Raw genomic sequence first — 23090 nt, forward strand, 5'->3', positions numbered from 1 at the left:
ACATAGTGACATAGCGTAAGCAAGTGCAAGTCGCTCCTTCACAGTGCAGAGTGGACTTCAAAGCCTAGAAGTACGGTACTTTTTTAAAGTTTATGCCCTCTCTAGACAATCATTATAGATGATAATCATCATATTGGATGGCTTTACTTCATGGAATACCAGTACTGGGAATATTGCACTCGTTAGGGCCAATATTCCCTAGTATCCCATTCATTGCCATCCAATACGATAGAAATGTAACATCACTACTATATGCTATGCACATTGATCAAAGCATATCACAAGGCCAATAGATTATCATCATAGATTGTGTTTGAGAGGATCAGAATGACATCATCATCCCACCTTACATTATCTCACCTGATATAACTTGAAAAAAAAAGTTATTTTAAACCTAATTGCGAACTCGGAAAACCACTTACATAATTCATCATTTTGTGACATGACAATATTACCTTGTAATGCACAGTAAGCAAATAATCAACATTGGTGAAGGTGATGGGACAAACTATCACTTCCGAGGCGATCTGGATGTAGCTATCTTACCGAAGCACAGCTGAGGAAAGATAGCGTACACATTCAGATCGCCGAGGAAGTGATAGTTTGTCTCATTGCCTGAAACTAAAAGTTGATTATTTGCTTTATATTCCACATCTAGGTTTTTAGATATTCCCATTTTTTTCCCACATCTGAAACCATTTTAGCCGTCTTAGGATATTCTCAGGGCTTAGGCTACATAGTTTACTTTAGACGTGTGCACGTAGATGACAAAACAACGAATTTGCTCCGCGCTCCGCGCCCCGCGCGTGGCACCAAAATAAAAGTGCGTTGCACTGTGGTCTATCACTTGACCCAGGTCAAATGATGGACCACAGTGCAAAGCACTTTTATTTCGCGCGTACTCAAAATTGTAAGTTATATCACGCGTTAGGACTGTGTGGACTAAGAGATCAGCGAAACAAAATGACTATCATCATAGAGTGCAACAAACTTTTCTTCTCAAGTGATGTGATGGGCAAAACTACGCTTTATCACGTGATCAGCTCTTGACCAATCCTATAGCAAGATTCTTAGTATGTGGAATATAATAGAGTATATTATCATCATAGTAGCTCCGCAATATAAATGTCCTTTATTAGTATCATTATTATTACACACTATGCATAGAGAGAGAGAACTTCCCAGAAGCCTGGAACTGTGAAACAACACAAGGTGATGCTTGTCACATTGTATCTTGCTGACTTGCAACAATTCACTCACTAGCAGACTTTTGTATGTGACCTCTAACAACCTTCGTAAGCCTCGTTTTAACCGAGCCTTTCAAACCAAAGTTACTGCGACAATGTCTGGGCAATCTTTTTTTTTTTTTTTACCCTGCCTGTTAAAAAGGTCCCACAAAATATTGCTTGCATGTTGTCACGGCAACTTTTGCAAATTCTACCCAAGCCAGCCAGGGTAATTACCGTAACATTACCCTGAACAACACTTATGTTAAAACGCTCTCATAGTAACATTCCTTTGACACACTCAACACGTAAGCACAATAGAACAAAACAGAAAAGGTCTGTTAAAACAGGGCTATATAATAGTAAAAGGTCTCTGCAACGGTGTTTTGTGCACTGGCAGTACTATGAATTAGTTTTGCGTACATAATGACAAATTCTGACTTCTAGAAGGCAGACCTGATATAATCCCATATGCATGCAAATTTCTACATCCATAGAGTTACATGAAAAAAACAAAAACATGAAAGTAATATACAAGAAACTGATATTTTGGTTGTCAAATCATAACAAACATGCGCACACATACACATAAACATGCACACACAGAGGAAAATGTCTTTTGAGGCATTACATTTGAGGTTAAGGGTGTCTGTCCGTCAGTTTAATAAAAAGGATACTATTGCTTGTAGAACTCCAGTTGGGACCGTTTGATGCGGCTGGCATTGATGGCCGTTGCTCTCACCAGTCCCGGCAGCACGCGATAGTCCACGATGGCTCCATCAAAGAGTGGTCCGAAAAAAGGCACCTGTGTGTTGGGGACAGATTGGGCAAACAACGAAGACTTCATCACATTTAGCTCTCTCATTGTTCGTCATTTAACAGTAAAGTCAATGAAGACAGTAAGTTTGATTCACTGTTTAGAATCAAACATGTGAAAATACCCCTCTTGTAAATTTAGCATATGAGTAATTAAAAACTTGTTTCTTTCCTTATTTCTTTTTCTCCTTTATGCTCTGTGAGGAATTTTTTTATGTGCCCTTTGAGTACTCAAACAGAAATTTGGTATTTCCAATACCCGATATTACTTTCCATATTATTATTTTAATCATTATCACCATTATCATTAGCATAATGATAATGATTATTATCACTATCATTATTAGTATTATTGCTATTGTTGTTGTTGTTGTCATCATCATCATTATTACCATGAAAGGGACAAAAAAAGATATACCTGGCAGCCCAGACATAAAATCTTTGGCATTTCTGTTTGAAAGAGATATCTGTCTGATAGAACATGATTTATTTACCATTAATTACCATTTCCATTTCATCTACCATTTTTATTTTTCATCTTTCATTTTATCTTAAATACATCTCTTTGAGTTAATGCTAATACCGCATACACTGATAGATTAAGGACTGCGTAGAAGTAACATTTATAACCAAGAATGAATTAATGTTATTTGTTTTTATTGGTATCAGCAATTCCACACTGACCCCGCGTTCACATTAGACCCTGAGTCTCGGGGACAGTCACCAGAGATCTTATCTTTTTTACAACTGACTGTCCACACTGCTATCTCATCTGTCCCCGAGCTGTGGGGGCATTTGGGGCTTGGAGCAAGCTCTGCCACTTGAAACCAGGCATAGCGCATGCGCACATTTCATGAATACAGCTGGACGCCATCAATTTCGCCCCAAGGTCACTCTCCCCTCCAAATCTTGTCCCCGTACCCGACTTGCTTCGAGGGGACGAGGGGACAAGTCCCAGCGAACGTTCACATTATGGTTTTTGAGGAGCGTCGCGGGGACTAATGTGAACGCAGGGAGAAGTGCTTTACTTTTTGAAAGAAATGAAATTTATGACTGTAAATTAAGAAGAATGATACCCTGTTTTTATTTATGTGCAAATAGCTTTAGGGAATATTATAACAATGAAAACTTTATTGCAAGAAATAATTATAAGCTGCACTTGTTTCAAAAGAAATAGTGTCTACTTTGTCATTTGTTCTCTTGATAAAGTAATGTTATGATGTTATTAGTCATGACAGTTCATAGCTTGTTTTTTAAAGTGTTTTTGTTTCAAATAGAAGTATTGAGACGTATATTTGTTTCAATGAACATTGTAAGCATTTTATAAATATCCCAGTAGTGGGGGAAAATTATTTGCCTTCAAGCAACACATAATTATAAACCATATAAAACAGATAGTTTATCAATTCTTCATATCTAACAACAGAGTAAACAAATCATAGATTAAAATTTTGGAAGTATTCACACACGTACAAATGATAACAAACAGAAATGGAAAAACAAACAAACAAACAAACAGGAAGACATATTTAGGGAAGGCAAACGTACAATCATGGCATATAATGAGAGTAGGAGTAATAGGGTACAAGTCTAAAGTGCCTAAGTAGCATCCCCCTTACTGCAGACACACAGATGCATACATATAACATAGACCCCCTTTACAGTGCGGGGCTGGGCCGAGCCGCGGCCGAGCCCAGCCTCAACTGCGGGGCCGAGCCCCGCAATCTTGTCCGTTTACACTGCCGGGCTCAACCACACTTTTAATTCAAACCTTTCAATATTTTGTCGTAGTGGCGCTCTGCTTGTAAACAAACGCAATTTGGTATAATCTGGTTTTCAGACCCTTTGCCAACTGGATTCCGTGGCGACGAAGTCGTCGTTTGGGCAAAGGCCTTTGCCGAAGGAAAAATCCTTTGCAGGACAAAACCACCTTAAACTATACTAGTTTTTGACGTTGAGGGGGTTAATATCCTGAATAATGAAATAGTACGGGCAGAGGGTTTGGAAGCCAGACTAAAATTGGCTGCGCATTTGGCCCAGTTTGCGTTTACACTGAGAAAAGGCCGGGCTCAGCCGCGGCTCTGCCGCGGCCGAGACCACCTCCACAGCGTGGCCAAATGCACGGCCAATCTTGGCCCCGCATTTGGCCTTTTGCACGTTTGCACTGAAATGAAGGCGGGCTTGGCCGCGGCTGAGCCACGGCCGAGCCTCGCACTGTAAACGGGGTCATACACACCCACACCAGTTACAATCTTTCAAAATGTCGCTAAAAGAAACCAGCATTCAGATCCTAATGATACGGGATTAAAGTGCTGGACAGGGAGGCAGTAATTTTGCTCCAATGGATGAGATGCAAGAGATATTCCATCGAAAGGCAGTGGGCACGTTTCAAACTTTCAAGGTCATTCATTGTGGAAAACAAACTAAAAAAAAAGAAAAGAAAATAAGAAAAAGAAAACTTTCAATACAGGATTGAAGGTGTATATCATCCAGGGCCCTGTTTTATGAAGAGTTATAATTGATTATAAAGTTGATTTCTATCATAAGTCTATGGCAGCCTGTGTGATAAGAAATTTACAATTGATTGTATCTTTTGATAAAACGGGGCCCAGAGGGATAAGATTGAAGGTATCGCAGTTAAAATGCATGAGTAGGAGGCTCACATATTTCAGAAATGTAGCAATGCAATCCAATATAATACCATGTGCTTAACGAGGTCACCTGGGCAGAATTTATGCCTGCTTTCTTCTATTACTCTGCTTCCTTGAGCCCCCACTCATGCATTCCTATGGTGAAATTGCTATGTTGTCATCCTTTTTCATTGTGATTTGTTATAAAGTTATTACTTATCCTAGTCACTACAAATTCTGAAACTCTGTACTCAGTATATAACCAATTTATAGTTGTTCAAATGTAAAAGTCTAATGTTGCAAAAAGAAAAGAAAAATTCAAAACATCACATCAGGCAACGCATGTTTTGGAGGAGAAGTTTTCTTGTGCATTAAATTTGTTGAAATGGATGCAAGATATTCTCTGAGTATCTTTTGTTTGTTAGTCTAATGTGGAACACTGCGGTATTAAAAGGTACAATACACATCTCATGCAGCTGCCCGTGGCAATGATTAAGTGAAATAAAAAAATAGTCTATATTGATGTTAAAACTTCACAGAGACAAAGATAAAATGGGTAGGTAAATTGAAATATTTCACAGAATCTACACTATAATGTAGAGTAAGCATAACCTAAACAGTGCAAATAATCAAACAAGCACACACACACACACACACACACACACACACACTAAACACATGCCAAAATTACAGATTAAGAAAAAAAATGTACACCAGCAACAAAAAAGTGGTTTCCTAGAAAATCAACTGATAAGAAAGTAAGGCTATGATTTCCCTCATGGAAGGAGAAGGATGCCGAAGGCACAGTATATCCAGGTTACAAACAAATAAATGTGAAGAAAACACAGGATCTTTCAAGTTGACCAAAGACCAAGCTACTGTAGCTGTAAACAAAACAAAACAAAAAGGGTTGTTGTCAGTTTTCCAGAGCCTGGTTATGAAACATCCTGCTTTTGTAGCACTTTTTCATTCCTTCTTTTTTTTTTGTTTTAGATTCCAGAGAAAAAAAAAAGATGTAGAAAATACATTTTTATATGTAAGAATAGCAGGAAATCTGTTGCTATTTTAATAGCACCAGTGATGGATGGCGGGTAGCCCCTAACGACCGCCTGTACATTGTTGTGGTGGTGGCTGGGGGGTGAATAACCGGGGAGACGGATGGAGAAGAATCTCCTAATTGCCTCCTCTCTTCCATTTTCCCGCCAATGAATATCTCATGGTGCATAAATGGCGTGATTATTGATACAGTGTTGGTATACACATGACAGCAGATTCCCCTAACAAGTATTAAAAAAAACAACCAATAACAAAAAACAAAAAAACAAGCACCTTCAAACCCATTTGCATAATTTTGTTACTTTATTTCCATCTTTGTTTCTTTTCTTCTTTTCTTTTATTAAACCTCCGGAATGTTTTTACTGGGCTGGCCTCCAAACGATAAGTTTGCATAGTTATAAAGTCAATGACCTGGCGGTACTGAAACATGCAAATCCTCAGTATCCCCAGTCGGAGTATTTTAGTGATTTCGCTCCATGTCATTAAATTTAACAGTTAATACACTTACACAGAAATGGAAATCCCTTAATGTGAGCTTTGGGCAATGTCTGTACCTTTATCACACTCCAGACAAGCAAATGAGCGGAATTTTTACCCCTACCTCTACTTTACACTAATCTGACAAGTACTTCCTGCACAATCTTCATGTCTTGTGCATGGGTGCATGTGTGTGTGTGTGTGTGTGTGCATTGTGCATGCGTTTGTCCGTGTGTTGGTTGGTGGTTGGATGTGGATGTGTATTTGGCAATACTGATAACTCTTGGGATGATTAGAAGCAACCAGAACAAATGGGATCATAATACATTCAATCCAGAGCTACAGAATGTTTTATTGTGTGTTCACAAAAAAACAAACAAACAAATATTTCTTATGTAATCTATACTCTGTGCCTAATTTTCACAAATTTTCAATGAAATCAATGTCTCACATATATACATAGAATATCTTGAGTAGATACAATAGAGGATGATGTTGCTGCTACTTATTTCAAGTCATTACTCTAGCTGATATCCACAACACAAAATTTGCAGAAAATACACACAGCTAGTATAAGGCCTGCCACAACAATATTCCCCATTTTTAGAATATCAAAGGCAAAATCCTCGCGGTCAATCTTGTTAATTTTTACGTGGCACGAGCGTCAACGACCTCTGCACCTTTTGAATATTATTTGGTAGTTGATGGCTTTTCACATGTGACGTTGGGATAGAACCCCGACCAAAGAGTGGTCTACCTAGCCCCAAGGCTGGCTACAGTGTGTGAAGCTATAAGATGTTTGCCATTAACCTACTCATCATCCTCTTCTGGGGGCTACACTATCCAGAGTGGCCAGAAAATTTAAAGACAATGATAAAACCAAACTGCTACTATACAAATAGTGAATGGTCGTGAGTGCGGGGTGAAAGATAGAGGCACTCTTTTCAACTAGGCGAAGCCAAGTTGAATAGTGCGCCTCATCTTTCACCGAGTGTGAAATCTTGTTCCATTGCACGAGTAAAGACCATACACTATTTGTTTTATACAACACCTCGAATGTCAACAGATGTGGTCCACACAGATTCTTGAATTTAGCTCAGAAATGGCAACCGTTTTCTGTGAAAGACGAATGAGTAGCCGCACAGTCACATTCACCGTGTATACGTGCATATGCGAAGCCGATCGGTTGAAGCTGTTTACAATGAGTGACAGAAGTACGCACTTCAGCGCGCTTGTAATCGTCGAGCACGCACGGAAAATGTTTGTTTATTGTGACATCAGAGCCGTGCGATGGAACAAAGACTTCAAGTCAATAGTGAGTTTTAAACGGGAGTCAGTGGAAATGGGCGACGTCAACCATGCGCTATCCATTTTTGCCCAAACAAAATTGCATGGCTGACAGCCATAGCGTGCGATGGAACTTTCAACTGAACGTCACGTGATGGGCAATTGACCAATCGGATAGCTACATTCTTTTTAGGTGTTGTATAAATCCAGAGTGCAGAACTGGCAACCATCTTGCATGAAAAGAGCATGGTTCTACATTCCATAGAGTGCAGAACTGGCAACCATCTTGCATGAAAAGAGCATGGTTCTACATTGTATTGTGGCACAGCCCTCAATATAAGCGATCAGTTAAAGTAGTTGTTGACAGTAAAATGAGTGACTGAGTGTGTGCAGCAAAGGTACATGTGTATGTTGTGATGTCACAGGCGTACAAAGGTGCAAAAACTACTTGTTGAATATGAGCCTAACATGGGAAGTAAATGTAAACAGTGACGTCGGCCATGTAATATCCAATGTTGCTTGACAAAAATTGCATACTCATTAGCAACGATGTGCCATGGTATTTTTAACCACATGTCGCATGGTGAGCAAAAGACCAATCGGATAGCTAGAATCTTTTTCGGTGTCGAATAGTTACACACTGCTATTGAGGCAGCCACATTTCAGCTATTGGTGATAACCATCCTAGTGTCAATTCATCCTTGCAACGAAGTGTTAATTGTAAATGCAATAATGATGATAAATCTGGTTTAATTTTTTGCAAAAATATTAGCATTTTCAAAAAGAGATCATTTGGAGAGATTTATTTCATGTATTACCACTCATTTATTGTATCATTAAAATCACTGACACAACAAAATCTTCTTGTATAGAGCACAGAAAGTTACTTCCACCCATTTTTTTTTTTATTGAAACCCGAATGCAGCTCAAAAACAAAAACAAAAAATACTAGAATATCTGGATTATTGCTTAGTAACTTCTTTACTACTTGCCTACCTAAATAAATGTTTTAAAGATTCATTCTGAACAACATTGCTTCAAAATAAAAACAACAACTGGGGTTTTAATTTCCATTCAATTCAATTATGGAGCTCCTTTTAAAGGGGCTGTACAGTACTGGTTGAGGTGGGGATTCATGTTTTTTATATTCCTAAGTGAGATAATGAGAAACCTCTTTTGAAATATGAAAGAGCATGTAATTTTAAGAAGGATTGAACGTTTATTTGATGAAAATTGGTTTTCAAATGGCTGAGACAGCCAAAAAGGTAATAATGATAAAAGACTACAGACCAAAACTTTATTAGGATCTCTTTGTTTCACCTTGTTTTTGGATGTCTCAGCCACTTCAAAACCGATTTTCATCAAATAAACTTTTGATACCCCTTAGAATTGCATGCTCTTTGACATCTCATAGAGTGGTTTCTGAATATCTCGCAAAACGTTAAAAGCTAAATCCTCACCTCGACCAGAACTGTACACACCCTTTAAAAGTGCCATCAGCTTTATTTGGAATAATCCAATTCTACAGGCACTAAGAAAATATGTCATCCAATATGTCGAATTTGACAATCCTTTTGCTCATGACCACATCAGATGTTTCATTCTCATTCAAAATAAGTTGGCTTAACCCATTGAGGACCAGTCCCGAGTATACTCGGACAGAGTCGACATGAAATGCGTGCTGTAGCAAAACTAGCCCGTCCTCAACCGGTTACTGTAATTCATGTCTGACTGCTACCAGTATTTTTTTTCTTTTATATTTCATGTATTTTGCATTTCCCTCCACCAAAATCTGTAACTGCCCAAAAGTAGGCCTTCCATCTCAGTGGTGGCATGTGTGAAAAAAAGAATGCGATAAGTCCTACAAGGTAGCAGCACCCTTTTGTTTCTGGCTTGAATACATGCATTCCTGATAATGCTACCACAACTTGGGCACAGGGCAAAAATGTTCCTTTCTCGTTTGACACTAATGTGACTTAAGTCCCACTTGATGGACCTGAACAGGTGACAAGTAAAGATCGTTGTCTGTTTGGTTGTTTGTTTTTTGAAAGGTATTCAGAAGGCATTTTCACTGCCAAAGAAATTCTCCTTGCAATACTTGACAAGAAAAACCAGCATGGATTCTGGTATGCAATTTAGAAGAGGCATTTTCCACCTGCTATGCAGATAGATTGGACATAACCTACATGGAAATCTAGCCCACAAGGGATAAACGCAATCAATTCTCTCTTGATATGTCTTTTCTGGTTCAATGGGGGAAAAAAAACGTGTATCAGTAGTTCAGAGATAAAAGAGTGAAACTAAAAAGTAGTCTCATTAAATTTTGTTTCTCAAGTAGCATTCCAAGAAATGAGATTGACTGTGAAGTGCAAATCAATCGTATCTTGAAGCAGGAATACTTTCATGCATTGAAATACATTGAATTTTTCACTATTCATCCAGCTCAATGAGGAGTGCGTAAGTATCCTGACAATAGTGAAGTGCAAGATTTCCCCAACAACAAATGTATGTATTCCCATTGTTTCTAAATTTCTAAATTTTTTACCCTGATATAACCAGATATCAAATACCTGGGGGGGGGGGGGGGGGGGGGGTACAGAGATTTATTATGCCTGCCCAACAAATATCAAATTGTGACAATCCATGGGTAATAAACATCACATAGAAAAGCACTAGGGGAGTGCAGACCTCTGCAAAGCAGCTCATTTTCACCCATATACACAAATACATCTATATGCTAAAAAAATGGCCTATTTCCCAATAATAAAGAATCTTTTCTAGTGTCTCGACCTTAGCTTCCTGCTGTGCATCAAGCATGCACTCCTCAAATATCCGCAGCTTGCATCCCTTCATTTGCTGGCCTAAAACAATTAACAAAAATTCTTTTTTAAATCCTGAGTCCAGACGGATGTCCACATCACTTCCACAATTTAATCATCTGTTCCTTGTATCATTATCAAATTTTCCCAAAAATTTCACCAAAAACTGATGGGGGAGGGGGGCATAAATTTGATACAAACTCAGGAAATATTGCAGTGTTTCAAAGATCCACAAAATTGTGACAAAACGCTCAGAGGAGAGGTACCAACAAAATCTCTTAAAGATCACAGGGGCGTCCATAGAATAAAGCAAATATTTTTCACGAGTAGGGACGCAATAAGCTGGGAGAACCAAGTTTAACATAGATCTATGTATGTATTTGCAAGCTTTTTTAGTCCAAGAGCACCTCCATGTTGAGACTAACTTTGACAAACACAATACCAAAAGCAAAGAATAATTAGTTTCATTTAAGTTGAAATGATACAAATTCAGGTTTTACAGAACTGTCACATATATACATCAGATGAGGTGATAATGTAAAACTTCATATTTTTAGAGATTTTCTTCGTTTTTTTTTTCAAATACAAAGAATGCATTACATCCATTGGATCATGTGATTGCAAGGTTGTCATAACGCAGCCTTGTGGACAAAATTCAAGGGGATTGCATTTGATAAATCATCCCCCAGAAAAATGATATGCATGCTATTCTCATAAATAATCCAATACAACAGCTTCAGGCAATTTTTGTTGACGATGCTTTCTATGTAGGCAACACTGCAACTGCACTCTTCTCTGGTACAATCAGATCCTGGTTAAGCTTGATCGATGCATTTCTTTACACAGAGGTGCATGCTGCACATGGGGCAGTGATAAAGCAGTATGACCTGAGAACATGCTCTAATGCAAAGAAATGACACTGTATTGCAGCGACTAACACACACAATTTGGACACACAATACGTTCACTCTTGCCACACCTACTCCACACTGTCAAGGTATTCCACACTGTCAAGGTAGCACATCTATTCCACACTACTAAGGTATCACACCTATTCCAGACTGTGAAGGTAGCATTCCTATTCCATACTACTGAGGAAGCACACCTATTTCACACTATTAAGGTAGAAAACCTATTCCACACTGTCACGGTAGCATACCTACTTCATACTGTCAGGAAAGCAACCCTATTCCCACAGTCAGAGTAGCAAACATGGCCTCTCCATTACAGTTCTAGGACAATTACTCCCTGGACAATTGCCCCAGACCCTTCCCCCGGCCCATACCCTAATCCTAATCCAGAACCTTATCCTAACCCAAATCCAAACTTCAACCCTAAACCTAATCCATATCCTAATCTTTACGCTAACCCTATCACTAACCAGTATTTAGCGAGGGGGTAATTGCCCTTGGCGGGTAATTGTCCTGATCTGCTCCATTACCTATTTTTTCATGACTTTCATTTTGAGGGCAAGCTGCCTCACCTAGTGGGGACATTTGAATACTCTGAGGCAAGGTGCAAATACCTGTACACACATGTGCATTTTGCCCCTAAATCAGTGTTTCCCTCGCCTTTTAGCACTCAATTTAGCAATAATTTAAAGTAATGATCTTATTTTCAGCAAATATGGACATAACTGTTTAAATCTCTGAGGAAAATTCTACTATATGTAACCTTCTCAGATGAATTATTCATGCGATTCTTACAGTGAGCATAAGAACCATTTCTTCAGACTCTATACTTATCAGGTGGGTAATATGTTTTGGCAGTGCCAGACAGTGAAAGGAATAGTGATTTAGAAGATTAGGAAAAGCTTGTCAATATAAACTCACGTCTCCCTTGCGCTGAATCTGGATCCTGAATAATTGGTTCTTCAGCGGGTAAATGACGATGATGACATCCCCAAACTCTGTTGCTATGATACCCCTCCGGTAATCCCTGGAGTGCTCGGACCAGACGATGTGAACTTCATCGTTGCCAAGGTGACGCATCTGAATCACCAGAGAGCAGACAAAATCATTGCAATCAAGTTTTCCAGAAGAGACATGCAAAAGGAAAATGTGGGCGGCACAACCACTTTATCATGGGACATTATCATCAGAGCATTGATATCTACTGCTGATAGAGACATGGTCTCCAACCATTCAGATTATACATTCTAAGGGTGCACTTGACATCTCTTTCTACAGCTGCAGAAGATACAGCAGCCACATGGCCTTTGCAGCTGCCACTGGAAATTCTTCCCAGAGAAAAACGGTGCATCAAGGCCCTTGAGTAATAGTAAGCACTCGTAGGGCTCACGACCTCTGCAGATCAAAGTAACATACTACATTCACAGTGTAAAAAAAAAAAAACACCACAAATTCTGGAGTAGAAAAATAATGTTATGGTTTTCAAACGGGAATGTCTCACATACCTAGCATGCTACATCAAATTTCTGGAAGACAAATTTTGACAAAAAACAAACAAACATAACATACTAAGCATCTAAAAAATGTATTATACACACTGGCAGCTCTACACAGGTCCATCATGGCGAGCAGTTACTGTATACGCCAAATATTTCGTGAGGTTTTTATATTTCTGAATTTCGCGAGTCACGTGCTATTCGGGAAATTAAAGACATGCGAAAATATTGACTCTGATCCAGATGTGGATGTGACGTACGCGTGTACATTTCTCCGTTCAGTACAGGACTCCACGATCGCGAATTTAACCAATCGCAAAATCGTCAGGAATTCCTGATTCACGAAAGTTTAGACTCACGAAATATATGGCGTATACAGTATTCACTACGAAATCTTACATTCTTGGTAGCCTGGCTCAGTTCTGTATACATTCAAGCACACACACACACATACACAAGGAATTCAAATCTCCATAGCAACATCTATATTTAAAAGCAGGGATGGACTGATTGTCCTGAAACTTGGTAGGCGTGTGAGAAGTAGAGGAGGCGCTGACTTACCTTCCTGTTGAGATCTGGCCCAGAGGGCATCCTAGTAGAAACATGGAAGACAACCTCCACGGTGGAGGTGGCATAGTACGGCGCCGTCAGCCCTGTGCTGCCGTTCTTTTGAAGGCCCCCAAGAAAGCCTGGATGGGTGGTGAGATCAATCTACAAACCAGGTTTCAGAGATAGAAAGAGAGGAATGACAGAAAGAAGGAAAAAATTACGCCTATAATAGCTTTACCACTGTTACAGCTCTTTCATAGAAACTCTCTTTATGTTTGTCCTCTATACTATGTCTATCACAAATATGAATTCCAGTAAGTTTGAAGTCATGCACGCCTCCAAAATAAAGCTTACTCAATGACACAAACTTGCTACAAGCCTTGCCAGTTGGTATTACCACAGTCAAACCATATTTATGGCATAATACAACACCACATTTCAGGAAGTACACCTTTACTTATCTATTTCATATAATTGTGTTTTAGATAATCATACCCATGCAGTATAACCAAAATGCACTGCAGAGCTACACACATGCACATACGCACAATTTAGAAATAAACTTATTCATTTCATGAAACATTACATAGCTTGCGATGCAAAAGTAGTTTTCAGACAGCAGGGTTAAACAGGAGTACTCCTATATCTTTGGGTCTTTTTGGTCTAAAAAGTCTAAACAATTAACTCCTCTAAAAATATCACTGAAACAAAAATCAACATTTGTGGAAAATTTTCCCACCTCTGACCTAGGTTGATCCAAAAGGCATACAACCCTTAAAACCTCAATTTGTAAGAGCAATTTAGAGACACATACTTTGCCCTTGCACATGACATGTAATTGACTATGTTGACACTCAACAGTCCAAACTTCACTCTTAATTGGTATTTATGGTGCATACGCTCATATTTTCTTCAGCCTGAATAGATCCAACTTCCATAGAGTAAACTGTATCTAGCCAGCTAGGTTCAGACATTTGGATGATAAAGAAAATGTTACCTCCCAGCCGAGTCCAGCAATGAAGTTTTCGTAGGCCTGGCTTCCCCCACAGTTTGACAGCACCGACTGCTTGTCCTCCTGCCCTTCTGCTACATACAGTACTGCAATCTTGTGCGTTTCACGGCTGCAAACACACACACGTAAATCAAAGAGTTTCAACATGGAACTTTTTCACTTCTCAGTGGATCAATAATTACACAGTCAGATAAAAGCTTGACTCAGCAATGTATTCTCAAAGACTGTGTGAGCCCTGAACATAAAATCTGCTATGTGACTATATGGAGAAGGGGTGAACCAGAATAACAAAATAGTCAGTTTGCATTAAACAGTGATTCAAATTATCACCTACAATAGAAATGCACAGAATGCCACTGTCAACCACTGAATGCTTGAGAGAGACAAAGAAAACATATTTGGCAGATCCTGGGTCACACCTATGCACAGTCCTACAGAACACAGAGCAGCACAAGGCTACATGTAGAATGCACAAAAGTGTGCAGAATAATCATGGGATTCAAGAGTATTATTCATCATGATACCTTGCCATGAATGCAAAAACTGCAACTACATCACACTGTCTCCTTCATGATATTTGGATTGTTACTCATACAACTGATACTATGGTATCTTGGCCTAAAACACAACACAGAAGACATTTCGATCTATGAAGAACAGTAGGACAAATTATCTAGGTCATACAATTATGATAAAAATACATCAAGTCTAGAAAAATGGAAAGAAGGGATAATAAAACACAAAATGTGTACACATAAACCTTGTAAGCATCTCCCAGTTACAGCTCTGTGATCTCAATGAAGGTAAAATTTGGGAATAGGGAAATGGAAATGAATAATCATAATAGTAGTCGGCTTTGCCTCATTAAACCCAGAGAAATGGCTCAAAAATGAGGAGCATGACCGAACTCACCACTGCCTCGAGTCAAGATTCTTCAGTTCTCTCGCAAACTGCTCATTCTTCTTCACAATGTCGATTTCACCCCTGAAAGAAATGGAGTGCAAAAGTGTTGATGTAAATCAAATGCAGCACACCAAATCTCAAGATTGGCATACTGGTAGATGAGGAAACGAAATCCCACAGAGGCTGACCAATTATCGGTCAGACTCATGAAGAAAGGCACACTAGAAATAATATCCAAGGACTATTATAGGTGTATGTGACTGAACAATATGCCCCTAATTTTGGAACCCCACCCCATTAAGAAGAAAGAAAGAAAAAAAAAAACCCCAAAGAATAAAAATAAAAACACAAACCCTTTTGTTAAACACTAGTAAACCTGGAGTCACCATCAATGTGACTATCATCATGCTTTTATTGTTTGTTTCTGTTTTAAAGAGAAATAGTGAAAAGACAAATTACACTTTATGGCACTATCCAAACAGACAAATAAAACTACACTATCTATCAAAAGCTCTCTAGGAACATCAAGGGGGCATTTCACAAAGCGTTTTGTGAGATGCTTTTCCTGACAAACTGTCATCATAAGCTACTGAAATCCTTGCAAGGGGGGCATTTCATGAAGCATTTTGTCCGACAAAACGCTTCATGAAATACCCCCCTCCCATAACCTTTATAAATCTATACAAAAGGAAAAGAAAAAGAACAAAATAACTGACAGTATCACTGCTATGACAGCGCAGCATAGGCAAGACGAAAAGTATCTGTGATCTTCTACAGATCCAAGGTCTTTCATTCTCTCCATGGTCACTGTCCTAATTATCATGTGGGACCTATCGTCACTGCCATATTTTACCCACCAACAGGAACCAGTCAAACCAAAAAACTGCGGGTGGAGAGAAGGGGGGGGGGGGGAGGTGTAAAAAGTGTGTACGTACCTCTTGTCCCAATTCATCATGCCCAGCTGAGAGATGAGCTGTCTGCACAGGTAAAACTGGGACTGGGGATCCTGGTGTGCTGTCTGCCAGCACTCCTCAGCAACCATACTGAAAAGTGAGGGAAGTCAGGTTATATAAATTAAGAATAACAACAAAACAACCTTATCTAGTCCTGACAATCTTACATTCAACACTGTGGGACGATCCTTTTTTAATTATTCATCATCATCATCATCATCATCATCATCATCATCATCATTATCATCATTATTATTTTTACTATTATCATTATTTTGCATTTCTCCTAAAAGATTGTTGTTTTCCCCCTTTTTTCATGGACTCCCATTTTTAGCTGATATTCATATTCAAGGCATAATTTACCATTTGAAGATGAAACAAAAACTCAACATTAGTGCTTTAAAATAGTTCTTAAATGTGAGTTAAGGATAAAAACAACCACCGTAAAAATCTGAATCGGTAAAATCAATGTTAAGTATTGTTAAATATACAAAATGTAAATAATAGTTATAATAAAAATATTTCAAAACTAAACCGTCTACAGTTACGGTTTATTGAGAAAAATACAGGTATCTCCTCATATTTTAGGCTCAATTTTATATGATAGGATGTTTTGTGGTACAACAGACCTACACATATGCACTAAATGTAATATCTTGAAAATTTTTTTTTTAATCACTGTTCCCAAAGGTAAACAGGACCTTTAACTTTAACAGGACGAAGTGATTTGCTATAACACGCATTTCCCACAGACATCCATCCACGTATACTAGGGACTATAGTCTTCAACAGGTTAAGATAAAGGTAATACCATTATGGTATGAAGCCATGATAGCAATAAAAAAGAACATGGAAATTTCCCTCTTAAAGGGAATGCAAACCCAAAAAGCAATGTGGATTGAGTGAAAGCAGTAACATTATTAGAACACATCAGTGAAAGTTTGAGGAAAAACGGACAATCGATGCAAAAGTTATGAATTTTTAAAGTTTGGGTGTTGGAACTGCTGGGTAAGGAGACTACTAGAGGTTATGACGTATGAGTGGACTACAATACAAACAAAATATAAAGGGAATTCAATAAAATTTATTTTGTCATAAAAATTACACATTCCATCAACTTGAGACTGACATATGTTAGGGGTAGCACTTATTCCCCCTGCTTTCTGAAAGCGGTTAGTCAAGAACGCTTTCATTTTGCTAGAAAAGGGAATTTTTGTGGAATTCCTTTTATATTTTCTTTATATTGTTGTCCACTTATACGTCATAACCTCTAGTAGTCTCCTCATCCAACACCAAAACTTTAAAAATTCATAACTTTTGCATAGATTGTCCGATTTTTCTCAAACTTTCACTGATGTGTTCTACTAATGGGAATGCTTTTACTCAATCCACATTGCTCTTTGGGTTTGTGTTCCCTTTAAGAGCTTACCTCTCCTCCTCTCCATGTCTTTCCACATACTCCACCTCCCTGTCACACTCCTTCAAGAGCGCCCCCATGGCATAGCGTTCCATGTCGGAGCACATGTCCGCTGGGGATGGGAAGGGGATGTTGAGGGGCACCCCCGGCCTCAACAGACACTCCGGACTGGTGAAACCGATGTACTGTTGGAGCTACAGAGTACAGAGAAGATGGTAGATTGAATAGAACACAATGATATTCAAGGAGAAAGCACAAGCCGTTATTTATAGTCAATTAGCCATATTTCAGAATCCATCAAAATCAACACTGCTTATAAGCCAGTTTGGAGTAAGCTCATGTGCACATGGGTACAAATAACCGTTCTTTTTTTCTCAGTTGGTTACGCACTTTGCTCCTTTCAAAGCGACATAATGTATAAACTTGCCTATTGAAAAAATGTATGGAATTCATAGATCCTTTTCAAATAAATAAATTAGGTGAACAGAATGGTCCTTCAATTAACACTTGGGAAAACATGCATTTCATTATTTTGCATTGAATGTATTTAACAATCTTTTTTATCGATATTGCCAAAGACCACTTTTGCTGTAAGGTGGATATGCTGGCAAGCACCATTCATAAAGATTGTTGGTAGAAATTCTTTTTCCTGCTCATGCGAAAAGTGGACCCCCAAAGTGGCTTATTCATCTACCACAAAGTATTGCCTGCACAGTCACATGAGACGACTATCTAAATTTGGGGTGACTCACTGGGATCTTTCTTCTTTGAGAGACTAGACCAAAACTGTAGTATAATGGGCATAACTGCAAAAACTGACTGGAATAATACTAGCTCAGCTCGAAGGAATGAATGGGTAGTGGCAAGCAGTATCGAGAGTGCAGGTTTAGTTCTTGGGTTAGTAACATAACAAGTGAAGTCGTTGGACAAAGTTATGTGAGCGTAAACCCACGGAAGCGTTGCACGCACCTCATTGAGGACGTCCAGAGAATCTCCCTCCTCCTGCCATGACGGAACCGTACTCCTCGTCCTCCGGTTGTTGGTGATGATGTCCACCGAGAGCTTCTTGGTCTTGGGGTGCAGCCAGAAGGCCGAGTCGTTGTCCTCCACTGGAGCTACTGGAGTCTTTCTTAGTGACACTGTGAAGGAATGGAGGGGGGGGGGGGAGAAATATATGGATTGACTATGTTTAGCCAAATGAGTTGGAGAGGATTGTTTGCACAGGAGACTTGTCATTTTCTGCAACCCTATATGCTTGCAGCTCAGGTATACTTCTGGGGAAAGAAAATGCAATTCAACAGACTGACCAAAATATATTCCTAACGGTCGTCTACTCAAAATATCCTTCATTTTTATGCGTGTGAGGACTACAAAATCACAACAGCAGCAAGCATTCTTCATCTATTTCATATTAGTCTTCATCACGGTCACTTCATTTCATCACACAAGCTACATGTATAAGGAATATTACTAGTGATGCATCAAGAACTCCTTCACTCATAATAAGTGGAACTACACAGTATTTCAAATTTGTTGGGTGAGACATAAATCTACTTCATTATCTTGAACAATGGGTTTGGAGAAAGTAAATATCACCAAGACATGAGGAACATCTGCTGCAGCAAAGTCAATGCCTGCTAATACATTCAGATGGACTGAACGTACATGTATCTTTCTTCCAGTCATAACAACAACTCATAGATTTCCTTGGGAAGAGAATATCTGTGCTACTTTTACCAACACACAATGTCACAGCTAATGCGAGCAGCTGAAGGGTGTACTGACCTAATCTTGTCCTCTGCGCCTTGCACTCGGCCGGGCCGTAGATGATCCTCCCGTCCCAGGCAAACTTCCCTGTCACATTGCGCACCACCACACGGAGGTCAGAGGTCGCCAGTGAAAGATTGGACTCAGAGCCATCATCCTGAACAAATAAAAGAACAAACAAACCCCAAAATGAAGTCCCATACCCATGTTGATGCAGCATTCCACAAACAAGGAATGAAGAAGCTATGGTACTGCAGCCCAGCTCTAGATTTGAACAGACCGAGAGCAGCCCCATATCGCACTGCAATTCTTTTAGCACGAATAAAACCTCTTCAGGGATCAGCTCAAGGCCAACTTCATGTTAAATGTTAGTTCAGAGAGGTCTGAGGCTTAGATGCCTCTGGTCTGATTGACCCAAATCAAATCAAATCAAATCAATTATTTAATACATTCCCTCCAAGGACAAAAGCATGCACGAAACAGGCGTACTGTGCACATATGCATGTCAATGTGCATTCAGCATTGGACGTCTATAGGCATATATGATATGTTATGACAATTTGTGCAATCACAGTTTGCATTATCTACAGGCTAAATTAAAACTACTTTTGTGAATGTGGGTCGTGTGTCTGACGACATACCAGGGGAGGCAGCTGCTCTACAGAGATAAGGGCAGCATCATTGTAGATGAAGAACTGGACGTTCTGGGACTCAAACAGGCGGGGAGTGATGTCGTCCGTCTCGAATCCCGGGAGGTCGTCCACCTCGTTGACCAGTGATGTCACACACGCTGGCCCTCCCCCGAGGGGGAAATGTCCAAGTTTGTCCACCAGATGGGCTAGCACCTTGTGGTGCAAAGAATACAGAAGCATAACATAACATGTAGAGCCAGTGATTCACACAAAATCCAGTCTATGCTAGCAGCAAATTCCACACAACATAGAAACTCCTGTGCCATGCCCTGAGATGTTACAGGCAAACAAAATGGAGTGATTGAGCAATTACTATAGTCCTCTCTTCAAATGAAAGGATATTGGTCTGACATCAATGGAACTTAAAGGTGTCATATTTGTAATTATGATGAAATACCATCGAAACAAGACATTTCAACAATCAATGGAACCATTTCCATCATTTATTGATGTATTTTGCTGTTGCTCTCCGAAATATCTTAAAAAGTAATCATCTCTTTTTCAGTTGATACAACAGAAGTAAAGCCAACTGTTATCGAAAATGAACACTATCATACTCTTGCACATGCTCAGCAACATTGCTTTCTATCATCATCATAATAATCATCACCACCATTTAAATCAAACCAAGCCCAATGCCCAGCAAATCAAACTTACTGTTTTTGCTGTTAATCTTGTCAGCTCTGACGGGAAAGAAACTGAAACCGGCTCTGCTGATGAAAGAAAGCACACCATATTCAGTATTACAAGATGAAAATACATCACCTCCAGCAATCCTAATGACTTGCATCAGACATGTTCTCACAGAAAAAGTAGAGCCAGTGCTGAAAGTACAGTGAAATTTCTTCAACCACTGGGTCTATTATTCACATAATTTCGACTGGTAATACCTGCTCATGCAGGTGAAAAACACAAAAATGGAATACTATACATTCATATAAATTGAAATTTTGCGGAATTCTCTTTACACTATTTTGCTAACCTAAAGCGATAACACATATTGTTGTAGTCTTCTCATAAATCAAGCATCAGCTGTACTGAAAGATGAAAAATTCATAACTTTTGAATGGATAGTCTAATTTTCCTCAAATTTCACTGATTTGTTCTACTAACATTTCTGCATTTACCTGATTAACACATATATTTGGGTTTCAACTCCTTCAGTTTTTGATGAAACTTCTACTGTTCTGTATCCCTGATTTCATTCCATCAAAGTCCAATTATCATGATGTGAAATTGTATTTTTTTTAAAAAGAGCACTCACAAGTTCAAAGCATCATACAGATGAAAAACAAGCTTGCACAATTACATTATGTGAAGCATTAAAGCAGCTCACTCACCATCCTCGAAGGCGTACTCCGTGAAGTCAGGGGTGTTGTTCTTGAGGGCAGGGTGGAGGGTGTGTCCATCCTTGAGGGCATCCAGATTGATGTGGGGGTCATAGTCTGGTGATGCCAGCTCAGCAAAGTTCACCATGCCACGGGTGTCCTCCGGCATCTCCTCTGCCGCCGTCTGCAAGACCTGTATAGACAAAAAAAATTAGCATCGCTGCGTGGATGAAATAATTACGTGGCTCGTGTATTGACGATGCATTAGAACTGGGTTTTTGTGGTTGTTGTTTTGGTGTTGTTTTCTTCATGGGGTGGGCCGATCTCATCATACAAAATCACTACGTATTCTAAAAGCATCTTTCTTTAGTTGCATCAGGTCCTTCAATGAAAGTTCAAATTCTGGGCGGGTTTTTGTAGTTGTGTTGTTTTGTTTTTGAGGGGAAGAGGTTCGCAGATGTAGCTATCATAGAGATGATGGCTGAGTAAATCATGCAAACTCCTATTTGACAGGGTGTGCAAGAAATCTGTTCCGATGTACTGTCAAGAGAGCCTGACATTACTTCTTGAATACTTCCTAGCTACATGCATAAGGCTTTACACTGACAATCATCAGCACATCTTGCAATTGATACAGAATGACGCGTCCTCTGCCTCAATTTCATTGTGAGATACAAGATCTCTCTGTCTTCGAATTTATTCACTGTCCTCCCCCCCCCCCACCTTTCCCATGGATGAAGCAAATTCATCACAGACAAACAAATACTACCCGCGGCCATGCCAATACAAGCTGACCACCTCACCTTGAATACTGTGTGAATGAGTGGGCTGTTTTCTCGCTTGGACTTGTTCTCTGCACTCTCCTGCAGCATACCCAGTGGGACGGCCATGCACCACTCGGACAGGCAGAACATCAGGGACACGATCAGCTGTGACAGAAAGCAGGCCATAGACAGCCGTGTGAATCCCGCTCAATCTCAATGCATGGTACCAACTATGAGCATTCTCTTTCATGATCCTGCCCATCAAAAGCATTCGCTTGCATGGTGTATGTCAGATTTGTTGAAGTCATTTCTGGTAAACAACCTATGTTCATGATCCTGTCAACAAGCGTTCACTTGCATAATGTATGACAGATTCATTAAAGTCATTTATGGGGAACAACGTTTTCTTTTTTGAGGTCAGACTGGTAATATGAATTATAATTGATATCAATTTCTTTCCTCTCAAGAGTGCCATGTAAAATAAATTATCTGTTTCATACTTGAATTTTACTAAAGAGATGCATGATTCATTAACCTGTCAGTGCTTTGATATTATTCTCATCATCAGCATGACATTCCATTGAAATTATTCCAATTATTATTTCGCATGGTGGGTATAAACATGGATGGATATCTGGCAAGAGCAAGAGAGTTATTTTGAGCTCACCTTTCTACCCTCTTCATGTTCTGTCATCTCCATGCTTGGCAAGAGACTGGCTACTGTCATGGCTATCACCTGGGACAGGGAGAGAGAAACAAATTAATTTTACATTTCACATTATTTTCTTAGAAAATTAGAAGGATCAATGTGACAAAATCCAAAAGCATAAGTATGGGGAGGCTAATCTCTATGTCTATGTCCTTGGATCCTCTAAATTCACAAGGAACAATTGGGTTTATGTGGGTTGATTTAGCATGTGTGTGTTGTTATCAGTGGCAGTCTACCTAGAAAGCCCCCGAAGTGGTGGAGCTTGTGCAGTGTAGACA

At 39.3% G+C, this 23090-nt stretch overlaps 1 protein-coding gene across 1 annotated transcript in view; it reads right to left on the bottom strand.

Moving 5' to 3' along the window:
* The window catches only part of LOC139743113 (ral GTPase-activating protein subunit alpha-1-like), a 102256-nt gene that overhangs the window by 21755 nt on the left and 57411 nt on the right, over positions 1-23090 (bottom strand). Inside the window, exons 26-39 of the mRNA XM_071653618.1 lie at positions 22771-22839; positions 22143-22268; positions 21352-21532; positions 20669-20724; positions 19961-20164; positions 19338-19476; positions 18522-18691; positions 17565-17746; positions 16118-16225; positions 15192-15263; positions 14265-14388; positions 13280-13429; positions 12144-12302; positions 1904-2031 (exon numbers count right to left, since the gene is read on the bottom strand). Coding sequence (XP_071509719.1) covers positions 1904-2031; positions 12144-12302; positions 13280-13429; positions 14265-14388; positions 15192-15263; positions 16118-16225; positions 17565-17746; positions 18522-18691; positions 19338-19476; positions 19961-20164; positions 20669-20724; positions 21352-21532; positions 22143-22268; positions 22771-22839 — 1868 coding nt within the window. The remainder of the gene's footprint in view (positions 1-1903; positions 2032-12143; positions 12303-13279; positions 13430-14264; positions 14389-15191; positions 15264-16117; positions 16226-17564; positions 17747-18521; positions 18692-19337; positions 19477-19960; positions 20165-20668; positions 20725-21351; positions 21533-22142; positions 22269-22770; positions 22840-23090) is intronic.

Source organism: Diadema antillarum, unplaced genomic scaffold (assembly GCF_040938485.1).
Source record: "Diadema antillarum isolate AM-2024a unplaced genomic scaffold, OU_Dant_1.0 seq00001051_RagTag, whole genome shotgun sequence".
NCBI classification, from domain to species: domain Eukaryota; kingdom Metazoa; phylum Echinodermata; class Echinoidea; order Diadematoida; family Diadematidae; genus Diadema; species Diadema antillarum.